The sequence below is a fragment of the Neomonachus schauinslandi genome, chromosome 13 (assembly GCF_002201575.2).
Source record: "Neomonachus schauinslandi chromosome 13, ASM220157v2, whole genome shotgun sequence".
Taxonomy (NCBI): Eukaryota; Metazoa; Chordata; class Mammalia; order Carnivora; family Phocidae; genus Neomonachus; species Neomonachus schauinslandi.
In genome coordinates this window covers 84,658,282-84,671,483 of record NC_058415.1, presented here as the reverse complement: position 1 = coordinate 84,671,483, position 13,202 = coordinate 84,658,282, and the positions used below count along the sequence as shown (strand labels likewise).

The 13,202-nt window shown below is 44.3% G+C and overlaps 1 protein-coding gene across 1 annotated transcript in view; it reads right to left on the bottom strand.

Annotated features, from left to right (window-relative positions):
* The window catches only part of MVB12B (multivesicular body subunit 12B), a 186,514-nt gene that overhangs the window by 171,619 nt on the left and 1,693 nt on the right, over positions 1-13,202 (bottom strand). The window contains exon 2 of the mRNA XM_021691486.1: positions 9,090-9,212. Within this exon, the coding sequence (XP_021547161.1) occupies positions 9,090-9,212 (123 nt within the window). The remainder of the gene's footprint in view (positions 1-9,089; positions 9,213-13,202) is intronic.

The following is a 13,202-nucleotide window of genomic DNA, read 5'->3' as shown; positions in this document are numbered from 1 at the left end:
CTAGTATATGGTTTTTTTCCTACTCCCCTGCCTGATCACATTCTCTCCCTTTTCTTTTCTTTTTTTTTTAAATCCTCTTCTTTCTTTTTTCAAACAACTTCTTATCAATTCCTTTTATAAAATTATTTATAATTTCCATCTTTACAGTCATATTCCATCCCTTCATCATATCAACCCTTATTTTTGTACATATATAAGTTTTTCTTTCTTTAAAATTTTGGGAGGCACTTTCTTCTAACAGACCAAAATACACCCAAAATCTAGTGTGTGGCATTGATCTATATACCAGCCTGATCATATTTGATCACATTCTGGTTTTTTGTTGTTGTTGTTTTGTTTTGTTCTGTTTTTGTTTGTTTTTATCTTTATCTTTTTCTTTTTCTTTTTCTTTTTTCTCTCTTTCCCTTTCTTTTCCCACTGCTTCAGGTCTTTTCTGATTTGTTTAGAGTGTATTTTCTGGGGATGTTGTTACTCTGCTAGCATTTTGTTCTCTCATTAATCTATTCTCCTCTGCACAAAATGACAAGACGGAAAAAATCACCTCAACAAAAAGAACAAGAGGTAGTACCGACTGCCAGGGACCTACTCAATACAGACATTAGTACGATGTCAGATCTAGAGTTCAGAATCATCGCTTTAAAGATACTAGCTGGGCTTGAAAAAAGCATGGAAGTTATTAGAGAAACCCTTTCTGGAGAAGTAAAAGAACTAAAATCTAACCAAGTTGAAATCAAAAAGGCTATTAATGGGGTGCAATCAAATATGGGGGCACTAACTGCTAGGATAAATGAGGCAGAAGAGAGAATCAGTGATATAGAAGACCAAATGATGGAAAATAAAGAAGCTGAGAAAAAGAGAGATAAACAACTACTGGATCACGAGGGCAGAATTCGAGAGATAAGCGATACCATAAGACGAAACAACATTAGAATAATTGGGATCCCAAAGAAGAAGAAAGAGAGAGAGGGGCAGAAGGTATAATGGAGGAAATTATAGCAGAGAACTTCCCTAATTTGGGGAAGGAAACAGGCATCAAAATCCAGGAAGCACAGAGAACCCCTCTCAAAATCAATAAAAATAGGTCAACACCCCGACATCTAATAGTGAAACTTACGAGTCTCAGAGACAAAGAGAAAATCCTGAAAGCAGCTAGGGAGAAGAGATATGTAACCTACAATGGTAGAAACATTAGATTGGCAACAGACCTATCCACAGAGACCTGGCAGGCCAGAAAGGACTGGCAAGATATATTCAGAGCACTAAATGAGAAAAATATGCAGCCAAGAATACTATATCCAGCTAGGCTGTCATTGAAAATTGAAGGAGAGATAAAAAGCTTCCAGGACAAACAAAAACTAAAGGAATTTGCAAACACGAAACCAGCCCTACAAAAAATCTTGAAAGGGGTCCTCAAAGCAAAGAGAGACCCTAAAAGCAACATAGACCAGAAAGGAACACAGACAATATACAGTAACAGTCACCTTACAGGCAATACAATGGCACTAAATTCCTATCTTTCAATAGTTACCCTGAATGTAAATGGGCTCAATGCCCCAATCAAAAGACACAGGCTATCAGACTGGATTAAAAAACAAGACCCATCGATATGTTGTCTGCAAGAGACTCATTTTAGAACCAAAGACACCCCCAGATTGAAAGTGAGGGGGTGGAAAACCATTTACCATGCTAATGGACACCAAAAGAAAGCTGGGGTGGCAATCCTTATATCAGACAAATTAGATTTTAAACCAAAGACTGTAATAAGAGATGAGGAAGGACACTATATCCTACTTAAAGGGTCTATCCACCAAGAAGATCTAACAATTGTAAATATCTATGCCCCTAACATGGGAGCAGCCAATTATATAAGGCAATTAATAACAAAAGCAAAGAAACACATCGACAACAATACAATAATAGTGGGGGACTTTAACACCCCCTCACTGAAATGGACAGATCGTCTAAGCAAAAGATCAACAAGGAAATAAAGACTTTAAATGACACACTGGACCAAATGGACTTCACAGACATATTCAGAACATTGCATCCCAAAGCAATGGAATACACATTCTTCTCTAGTGCCCATGGAACATTCTCCAGAATCGATCACATCCTAGGTCATAAATCAGGTCTCAACCGGTACCAAAAGATTGGGATCATTCCCTGCCTATTTTCAGACCACAATGCTTTGAAACTAGAACTCAATCACAAGAGGAAAGTCGGAAAGAACTCAAATACATGGAGGCTAAAGAGCATCCTATTGAAGAATGAATGGGTCAACCAGGAAATTAAAGAAGAATTAAAAAATTCATGGAAACCAATGAAAATGAAAACACAACTATTCCAAATCTTTGGGATGCAGCAAAGGCAGTCCTAAGAGGAAAGTATACAGCAATACAAGCCTTTCTCAAGAAACAAGAAAGGTCTCAAGTACACAACCTAACCCTACACCTAAAGGAGCTGGAGAAAGAACAGCAAATAAAACCTAAACCCAGCAGGAGAAGAGAAATAATAAAGATCAGAACAGAAATCAATGAAATAGAAACCAAAAGAACAGTAGAACAGATCAACGAAACTAGGAGCTGGTTCTTTGAAAGAATTAACAAGATTGATAAACCCCTGGCCAGACTTATCAAAAAGAAAAGAGAAAGGACCCAAATCAACAAAATCATGAATGAAAGAGGAGAGATCACAACCAACACCAAAGAAATACAAACAATTATAAGAACATATTATGAGCAACTCTATGCCAGCAAATTAGATAACCTGGAAGAAATGGATGCATTCCTAGAGATGTATCAACTACCAAAACTGAACCAGGAAGAAATAGAAAACCTGAACAGACCTATAACCACTAAGGAAATTGAAGGAGTCATCAAAAATCTCCCAAAAAACAAAAGCCCAGGGCCAGATGGCTTCCCAGGGGAATTCTACCAAACATTTTAAGAAGAATGAATACCTATTCTTCTGAAACTGTTCCAAAAAATTGAAATGGAAGGAAAACTTCCAAACTCATTTTATGAGGCCAGCATTACCTTGATCCCAAAACCAGACAAAGACCCCATCAAAAAGGAGAATTACAGACCAATATCCCTGATGAACATGGATGCAAAAATTCTCACCAAAATACTAGCCAATAGGATCGAACAGTACATTAAAAGGATTATTCACCACGACCAAGTGGGATTTATCCCTGGGCTGCAAGGTTGGTTCAACATCCGCAAATCAATCAACGTGATACAATACATTAACAAAAGAAAGAACAAGAATCATATGATCCTCTCAATAGATGCAGAAAAAGCATTTGACAAAGTACAGCATCCTTTCTCGATCAAAACTCTTCAGAGTATAGGCATAGAGGGTACATACCTCAATATCATAAAAGCCATCTATGAAAAACCTACAGCGAGTATCAATCTCAATGGGGAAAAACTGAGAGCTTTCCCCCTAAGGTCAGGAACGCGGCAGGGATGTCCACTATCACCGCTGCTATTCAACATAGTATTGGAAGTCCTAGCCACAGCAATCAGACAACAAAAAGAAATAAAAGGCAGCCAAATCGGCAAAGAAGAAGTCAAACTCTCACTCTTTGCAGATGATATACTTTATGTGGAAAACCCCAAAGACTCCACCCCAAAACTGCTAGAACTCATACAGCAATTCAGTAAAGTGGCAGGATATAAAATCAATGCACAGAAGTCAGTGGCATTCCTATACACCAACAACAAGACAGAAGAAAGAGAAATTAAGGAGTCGATCCCATTTACAATTGCACCCAAAACCGTAAGATACCTAGGAATAAATCTAACCAAAGAGGCAAAGGATCTGTACTCAGAAAACTATAAAATACTCATGAAAGAAATTGAGGAAGACACAAAGAAATGGAAAAACGTTCCATGCTCATGGATTGGAAGAACAAATATTGTGAAGATGTCAATGCTACCTAGAGCAATCTACACATTCAATGCAATCCCCATCAAAATACCATCCACTTTTTTCAAAGAAATGGAACAAATAATCCTAAAATTTGTATGGAACCAGAAAAGACCCCACATAGCCAGAGGAATGTTGAAAAAGAAAAGCAAAGCTGGCGGCATCACAATTCCGGACTTCCAGCTCTATTACAAAGCTGTCATCATCAAGACAGTATGGTACTGGCACAAAAACAGGCACATAGATCAAGGGAACAGAATAGAGAGCCCAGAAATGGACCCTCAACTCTATGGTCAACTAATCTTCGACAAAGCAGGAAAGAATGTCCAATGGAACAAAGACAGTCTCTTCAACAAATGGTGTTGGGAAAATTGGATAGCCACATGCGGAAGAATGAAACTGGACCATTTCCTTACACCACACACAAAAATAGACTCCAAATGGTTGAAAGACCTCAATGTGAGACAGGAGTCCATCAAAATCCTAAAGGAGAACACAGGCAGCAACCTCTTCGACCTCAGCCGAAGCAACTTCTTCCTAGAAACATTGCCAAAGGCAAGGGAAGCAAGGGCAAAAATGAACTATTGGGACTTCATCAAGATAAAAAGCTTTTGCAAAGCAAAGGAGACAGTCAACAAAACCAAAGACAACCGACAGAATGGGAGAAGATATTTGCAAATGACATATCAGATAAAGGACTGGTATCCAAAATCTATAAAGAACTCCTCAAACTCAACACCCAAAGAACAAGGAATCCAATCAAGAAATGGGCAGAAGACATGAACAGACATTTTCCCAAAGAAGACATCCAAATGGCCAACAGACACATGAAAAAGTGCTCAATATCGCTCGGCATCAGGGAAATCCAAATCAAAACCTCAATGAGATACCACCTCACACCAGTCAGAATGGCTAAAATTAACATGTCAGGAAACGACAGATGTTGGCGGGGATGCGGAGAAAGGGGAACCCTCCTACACTGTTGGTGGGAATGCAAGCTGGTGCAGCCACTCTGGAAAACAGTATGGAGGTTCCTCAAAAAGTTGAAAATAGAGCTACCATATGATCCAGCAATTGCACTACTGGGTATTGACCCCAAAGATACAAAAGTAGGGATCCGAAAGGGTACGTGCACCCCAATGTTTATAGCAGCAATGCCCACAATAGCCAAACTGTGGAAAGAGCCAAGATGTCCATCGACAGATGAATGGATAAAGAAGAGGTGGTATATATATACAATGGAATATTATGCAGCCATCAAAAGGAATGAGATCTTGCCATTTGCAACGACGTGGATGGAACGGGAGGGTATTATGTTGAGCGAAATAAGTCAAACAGAGAAAGACATGTATCATATGACCTCACTGATACGAGGAATTCTTAATCGCAGGAAACAAACTGAGGGTTGCTGGAGTGGGGGGTGGGGTGGGAGGGATGGGGTGACTGGGTGATAGATACTGGGGAGGGTATGTGCTCTGGTAAGCGCTGTGAATTGTGCAAGACTGTTGAATCTCAGATCTGTACCTCTGAAACAAATAATGGAATATATGTTAAGAAAAAAAAAAAGAAGAAGAAGAAGAAGAAGGTAGCAGGAGGGGAAGAATGAAGGGGGGGAATTGGAGGGGTAGACGAACCATGAGAGACGATGGACTCTGAAAAACAAACTGAGGGGGGCGCTTGGGTGGCTCAGTCGTTAAGCGTCTGCCTTCGGCTCAGGTCATGATCCCAGGGTCCTGGGATCGAGCCCTACATCGGGCTCCCCACTCGGCGGAAAGCCTGCTTCTCCCTCTCCCACTCCCCCTGCTTGTGTTCCCTCTCTCTCTCTGTGTCTCTGTCAAAAAAATAAATAAAATCTTTAAAAAAAAAACCAAACTGAGGGTTCTAGAGGGGAGGGGGGTGGGAGGATGGGTTAGCCTGGTGGTGGGTATTGAGGAGGGCGCATTCTGCATGGAGCACTGGGTGTTATGCACAAACAATGAATCATGGAACACTTCATCTAAAACTAATGATGTAATGTATGGGGATAATATAAGAATAAAAAAATTAAAAAAAAAAAAAGGAAAGTATATTACCAAAAAGCATATTATCAAAAGAAGCTATTTCCGTTTTGGAGAGTCATCTCATAAATACGGTGTTGGAGGCTTTAGTCTCTGAGTTGTAAGCACTTGTTTAGAAAGGCAAAAGGATATAAAAGTTAGGATGTATTAGGATGTATTTTGCCAGAAATACATAGAAACAGACCCACACTGGCCGTCAGTTATGGCCAGCCTGATGCCCTCAGATGTTGCTATATCCCAGAGTGACTCGGGAATCAAAGATTAATTCTGCACAGAAGAGTTTTAGCATGAAGTGCTTCTAGGCATTACGGTTCGCTGAAAACTGACCATCTACATATGATAAAAACAGCATGTAATACCCTCAGCAAATGCCACAGAGTCGGCTCACAGCTGCAATGACGTCACAAGGACACAGGCGACCCACCCGCCCTCTGACGACAGGAAGGATCACCACCAGTCACTCTAAGATCTGAGAGTGTGGCAATGGAACAGAAAGGACAGGCTATTTCAGAGAGGACTGCAGAAATAGGGACAATAAACTAAGAAGTTTAGCAAATAATCCCACCCCTTAGCCTAAGAAGTTTCCCCTGACCTGGAGAGAAGAGAAGTTATAAAATTAAATTTTTATAAACACACATGTGGCATCTTTGGCTTCAAACAAGCAGCAAGGCGTGTGGCCGTGCTGCCCAGGGTCAGCGGTCTATCCCTGCCAAACTCTCGGGGCTGCGTGGTCACAGTACTGACCATACTCTGTGCACAGGAGGGATTAATCCTGCCACAGATGTGACAGGCAGAGAGGGGTCTCGCCACAATCCACAGCAGGCTCCCTCAGCCACTGCAGTTCTGTCTAAGCATCTCGGAAGCCCGCCACCATAAAATGCCTTACAGTTCGGTTTGGAGGTTGACGTTCTATGAAACTCCGGATAAAAGGAATGGGAAATGCCTCTCTTCCCCCTGGCCTCCCCGCCCCCCCCATTCCCCTTGAACTCAGGGTCAGACTTCTAGGGAACCAGATCCTATCTGGGAACAACCCAGCGGTCAGTACAAAGAGACATCTCCCACCCGTCTCCCCGAAAGGGCTTTCAGAGGGATTTCGGACACTCTCCATCTCCGCGTGCGGAGGCTGGGTAATTGCCGGGCTGACCCTCGGGAGCCTCTTGCCCTGCTCACCTTTCACTATAATGCGTGGTACAGCATAATCATGAAATGTGCTTATTAATTTTACTCATTTGACACTGCGCTCTTCTGCCCTGAGCTAGATGTTAGGAGAAAATGATAGGGATAGATTCTGCTCCTGTCAGACTTACCAAGACTTTCAGAAAACCAGACTATCAAAGGCCATCTGCCACCCACTAGCCAAGCTTTCAAGATGACCCCAAAGGTACAAACAGGATGTTAAAGACACCAAATCAACAAAGGAGAACAGCAAGAAGACGTGGAGACCCATGCCCTGGGTGTGAGCCCCCCGCATGAGCCCTCTCAGGAGAGCAACCCCTGAGCCAGTCCTCCCAGAGATCACGAGCACTGAGCCCCTGCCCTGATTCATGACTTGCTGCTTCATATCTAATTCATCAAAAGACACATTGGCTTCTCAAATCAGGAACATTTTTATTAGCTTCCCCAAGAGTTTTATGGCACAAAGCCATATCTAATGATTCTATTTTATGGCAAGTTATACATTCAAACAGTGCTTTGAAGTCAGACAGCAGGTAAGACTCAAATCTTTGTCAAAAAAGATTCCCTTGTCCTTTCACTTTTAAAATGTTTGTAAGCTTTCAAGCAGTTGGGGAAGTGATGTGGAGCATTTTAACGGGCTTCTCCTCCCCTGGACGGGACCCAGTGCTGGCTGAGCCAAGGTATACTACAGCCTTCTCAACGGGGGTTGCTTTTGCCCCTCTGTCCCCTCCACCTAGGGACATCTGGCAATGTCTGCACACATTTTTGGTTGTCACAACTGGGGGGGGAGGGAGGTTAATGCTACTGGTATCTAATAGGTAGAGGCCAGGGATGCTAAGCATCCTATATATGTAGTGCAGACAGCCCCCCAACACAGAATTATCTGATTATCTGGTCCAAAATGTCACTAGTGTCAAGGTTGAGAAACCATGCCTTAGGGCTTCTTCTGGACCAGGCACTGTATCCCTCCCACCCCTGGGACATCGGATGCTAATCTAATCATGGTGGCAGGTTTTCAGTGCTGGCTAATGAGCCTCGCATTCTTTTTATTCTTATACATTCTTGGTGCACATTTTCAATAAACAAGAACAATATGCTGTCTTAAACAAAATGAGGAAAGTGAAAATAAGACCACCTTAGAATCTCAGGACACATGACCACAGTCACTGGTAACTAAACCCTCCTAATGTTACTCTGCACCTTTTAAGCAATTTATCTAATCGAAACAACAAAATAACCAATTCCAGCCATCAGTACTACTGAACACCACCACAGACGCCAGCTGAAAAGCAAAGCAAGTTCTTTGCTAAATTGTAGTGGTGTGATCAGTCAGAGCAGTGGACTTGGAAGGGGGTCGGTCTGGTCCTGATTCACCACTCCCAAGGACTGGGCCTCGGCCCTCTGTCACTTCACTTGTCGGAGCTTGGGTTCTCTTAATCAGCAAAGTGGTGAAAAAGCTATTTTGCCCTCCTAGCCTTCCAGGGAACTGTGAGAGCCAAATGACTTCACAGGTAGGAAACTGCTCTGCAAACTGTAAAGAGCTATGAGAATGTATGGCAATACACTGATGACACTTATGCATGCATGACAACCCATGACAAAGATCTTTCAGACTCTTGGATCCTGTTCCTGAAATTTCACAACTGGAAGTGAGTTTAGAAATCAACAGAGCCAACCTTTTAGTTTTACAGAAGATGAAAATGTCCATCACAGAGGTCAAGTGACTCGGCCAAGGCCAGGAAACAGCCCAGGTGGACTCAGGTCCTCTGACTCCCAAACCAGGACACTCCCACACCTTCCCACTGGTAAGGCTTTCCCTCCCTGTTTAAGTTCCCAGAGGCAAGGAGCACATTTACACACAAGGTTCGGGGGGTCTTGAACACAGGAGATAAATATTGGTTGAATTAGTGGATCTTGACTTACTACATCGTAGCCTGTTGGGGCTCGGTTCCGAGAAGCCACCACCCCCACTCCTGTGATGGGATCCATCGACGTCTCTGGCAAAGCTTCTGAAAGGTCTTTGACTTCAGGCATGGTGGATTGGTCCTGGTTCCGAAAAGGAAAAAGAAAGCACAAAATTCAAACTGACCATTTAAAGTGAACGATACAAAGTCTCAAACAGAACCGGAATCCTGGCGCAAATATCCTGAGCTAAGCTCCATATACCTGAACTGGCTAAAGGAGCCCCGGCCTTACCTGACCCTTTCCTCAGATCAAGAACTCAAGTCATCTCTAACCCCTGCTCTTCTCATGTTGGCTCTGAACACTGAGCGAACATAGTTAATGAGGGCCCGTCCCTGCTCGGAGAGGTAACTTTGACTCAAACCCAGAAGCAAACCATTCTTCCCACTCTCAACAAGCTGCCTGACTTCTGAACAGATACCAACAGCTTCTCTGAGGAGAAAGCAGACACAGCTGAATCTAACGTCACTGTTCACTTCTCTCCCTTACAGTATCTCCTTGTGGAGGTGCAGACTTCCAAATCCACAGCCTCTCGCACAACCAAGCGTGGACTGTTCAGTAGGCAGAGCTTTGCAAACACATGGAAGAAAGTGTTCTGGGAATGCAGGCAAAGGAACGGCGTTCAAGTCCAGGCTCCATGGTTTACCGGCTGGTGACTCTGAGCAAGCAAGAGGTCACGATACGGACAGTCACAGAGCTGCCGTGAGATCTAAGGGAGTCACCTAAACGAAGGGCCTGGAGGAGTCCCTGGCACACAGTGGGCACTCAACAAAAAGCAGATGAGACTGGCAGGTTTGGGGCCCACAGGTCCAGCGTAAGTGGCCAGAAATATGGTAGGCGCCATTCCTGGGAGGACTGGCAGGTGCCTTTGTGGTGTTTAATCCCGCAGGTCATGTGGGCACTTACTCAAAGCTAAATACTAACAATGACCATAATTCTTGCTGGGCACTTCGGGAGAAAGGGAGGGGAACTGGAATTATTATTCTGCTGCTGACTGCCTCTTGATGTGACCAGAGGAGACAAGGAGAATATAGAGAGCACTGGGTCTGGGCAGCTGGAGTGGCAGGGCACCAGAAAGCAAATAAAAGAGGTAACATCCTATGTAAATGACTTCTAGTACTTTTAAAAGGACAAGCAGTGAAAAAGAGCAAGTTAAATTCCACCTCCTTCTGCAGCAATTAAATTCCACTGACTGTAGGTCTACCAGATCTCTCAAAGCTGGTTACTGCTTCTAAAGCAAACCAAACACCCTGCCTAACTAGGCAGGGAGAAGAAATATTCTTAGTTCTCAGCCTAGAATCAGAAAAGGCAGAGGCTATTAAAAATGACTGCAGCCTTCTAAATGGGAACAATCAGAATGCTATATGCAAGTCACCCATGTAATCAGTGTCCCCTGAAGCCCACAAAAGGCTCCGGAAACTGACTTGTCAATGAAATTGAGCCAAGTCTCCAATCAAGGCTAGGAAGCGCCTGGCAGAAGCCACACTCTCAACTTCGGTTCACGACAAAAGCCAAACTAAGTTATGCTTTACTTAATTCTACTGAAAATGAGCTTCTAGAAGCCCAGGCCAGGGGGTAGGATACCATGCCACACCACTGCATCATTTTCTATTTTCAAATTTCATTTACCAGGCAGGTTTATATAAAGCACCGGGCTTGGCGCTTCCTGCACAAAGTAGGCAGGAAGTATTTATTGAATGAATAGGCATGCATGCCCCCCAATAAAGAAGGTTTAGCGTTAAATATCTGCATCAGCCCAGTCCAAAGCAAACACTAATCAAAAAGTATCATCACTTGGAAAATCCCATAGTATTGGTAGCATGAAAATAACACTGCTGCAGTTTGAAAAATATGGGTACCTGCTGTTGGTTACCAAAACGCTTTGCAATTAACAACTCATTAACGGAATGTACAAATTCTGCCAGTGCTAAAATATCATGCTGTGAATTTAATAAAACATCCGAGGTAAGTTTTTTTTAATTATTATTATTAAGATAGTACTGCCTCTACTTTGTGAGCGAGAGAGGAGGCAAGCATGGGACTAAATAAATATTTTATTTGCTGATGGGGTCCCGTCCCCGGGTCACGACGTCCTCGCGAGGCGCGGGTGACAACGGCTCTCCCTGCCCGAAGCCGGCGGTCAAGGGCAGTGGGGAAACTCGCCCCCTGGAGCCCGGCCACTCCCACAATGCACCGGGGAGGCAGCCGGGCCGCAGGTTCCAAGATGGCTGCGGGCTGCCTCCAGCTGAGGCAGACAAAGGAGCCGGCGGCCTGTGCCCATGCGTGCACGGTCGCAGCCCAGCCTGCAGACGGGAGGATGCGACAGCAGAGCATGAGCACAGAGCATTTAGGATGCACGCCTCCTTCTTCCCTTTCCCCCCAGTTGCTGTACCCTGGGGATCAAGGCAGCCTTTGTGAAATACAGACAAATGACTCCTCGCGGCGCGGGGCCGCGGCCGGCTCGGCGGTGGAGGAAGCCCCACCACCAGCAAAGGAAGCTTTTAATGAGAAACGCCCAAGATATCCATGGCAGAGGCAATCACTCAAAGCAGCTTGCCCTGAATTACATATTTTCTGACTGCAAATTACTTTTAACAGCGTCTCTACCGTCACTTCAATTGACCTTCCTAACAAAAGGCCATTTATTAACTAGCACTCCACGTTTCCCGGGCTGTGTGGAGCCTCGAGCCAGAAGGGATGGCACCGCCGAGTACTCAGCCGCCCAGGGTCACAGGCCAGGCCTCTGAGAGGGGAGAAGAGGCCATTAATGCAAGCCTGCAGAGCAGATTCTGCCGGGGAGGGGAGGGTGGGGAGCGGGCTGTTTAAGACCAACGTTAACCTGTGTGGCAAGAGGCAATGCTGGTCTAAAACATAAAATACCAAGGCCTACTTGCAGCAACCCCTGATTTCATCCTCAGCAGCTCTGCAGCAGATAGAGACCCACCTCTATCTCAAAATCCTAATTGCACACAAAACACACTAACACACCCAGCTGCATTTGTACAGCGCTTTGCAATTCTCAGAAAGCTTTCTTAGGCTCCTTCTTGACTGATGATCATACCAAACCTGGAAGGTGGCTGGGTCTAATTACCTCTATCTTAGAGAAGACAAAGAATTTAGAGAAGAAGGCCCAGAGTTGTCAGCTGCCATGCAACCGGCAGCCGGCCCACCTGAACAGGACCTCTAGTCCTCCTTCCCAGATCTGATCTGCTTTCCATGACACTGTGCAGAGAGACCAGCATCCCATCTGATACCCAACTGAGAAAGCAGTTTCAACACTAATTATATTTAAAAATGCCAAAGCTCTTCTTTCTCCAGCTATAGCCCAATAAGTGAAGCAAGGGGGAGAAAAGTACAGAAAGATAAAAGTAACATGGGATTAATTTTCCTCACACCTCAGTTTCAAGATTCAACATTTCCCTCATAAATAATTTACAACAATAAAAATGAGCTAAGGCCATGTTTGTGTAGGACGGAGGTAAATTTAGGCCTAATGAGGGAGATCCAAGCACTGCACAGGAGGGAATAGGTTGATGTATAGCACCGTGCGCGTGCAATCGACAGCACACAGGGGCTCCATTACCAACGGGAAGTCTCGAGGCCCACCAGGAGGAGGGGGGGAGCAATTGAGGGAAACTTCCACCATCCAAGCTGTGGCTGCAAGGGGAGTCTCTGCAGGGAGAGCCAAAAGTTGACCAGTATTTTAGACGACAAGACAACGGAGGCTGAGATTTCTCAGGACTAAAAGATTGAACCAACCTGAAATTAAGTCAGTTGTCAGTAAATGCCAGGTGAGGAATCAAGCTGGTGATGGTACCTAGGAGTCACGTCTGCTGGTGGACACAGGGAGAGTGCAGTGGCAACACTGACCTTGAGCTGGTTCTCCTCACTTAACCTCGTGGGTCATCTGGCCCCAATTCCCAACCCAATCTCTACCCCTGGTGCATGGCCAGCCTCCACTGTATCATTTCCAAGGCTGGGGGCTGCTATACCTATGTCTGCCCCAAGAGGATTTATCCGCCAGGCAGAAGAGTATGTATGAATGTGTTGTGGTGTGTGTGTGTGTGTGTGTGT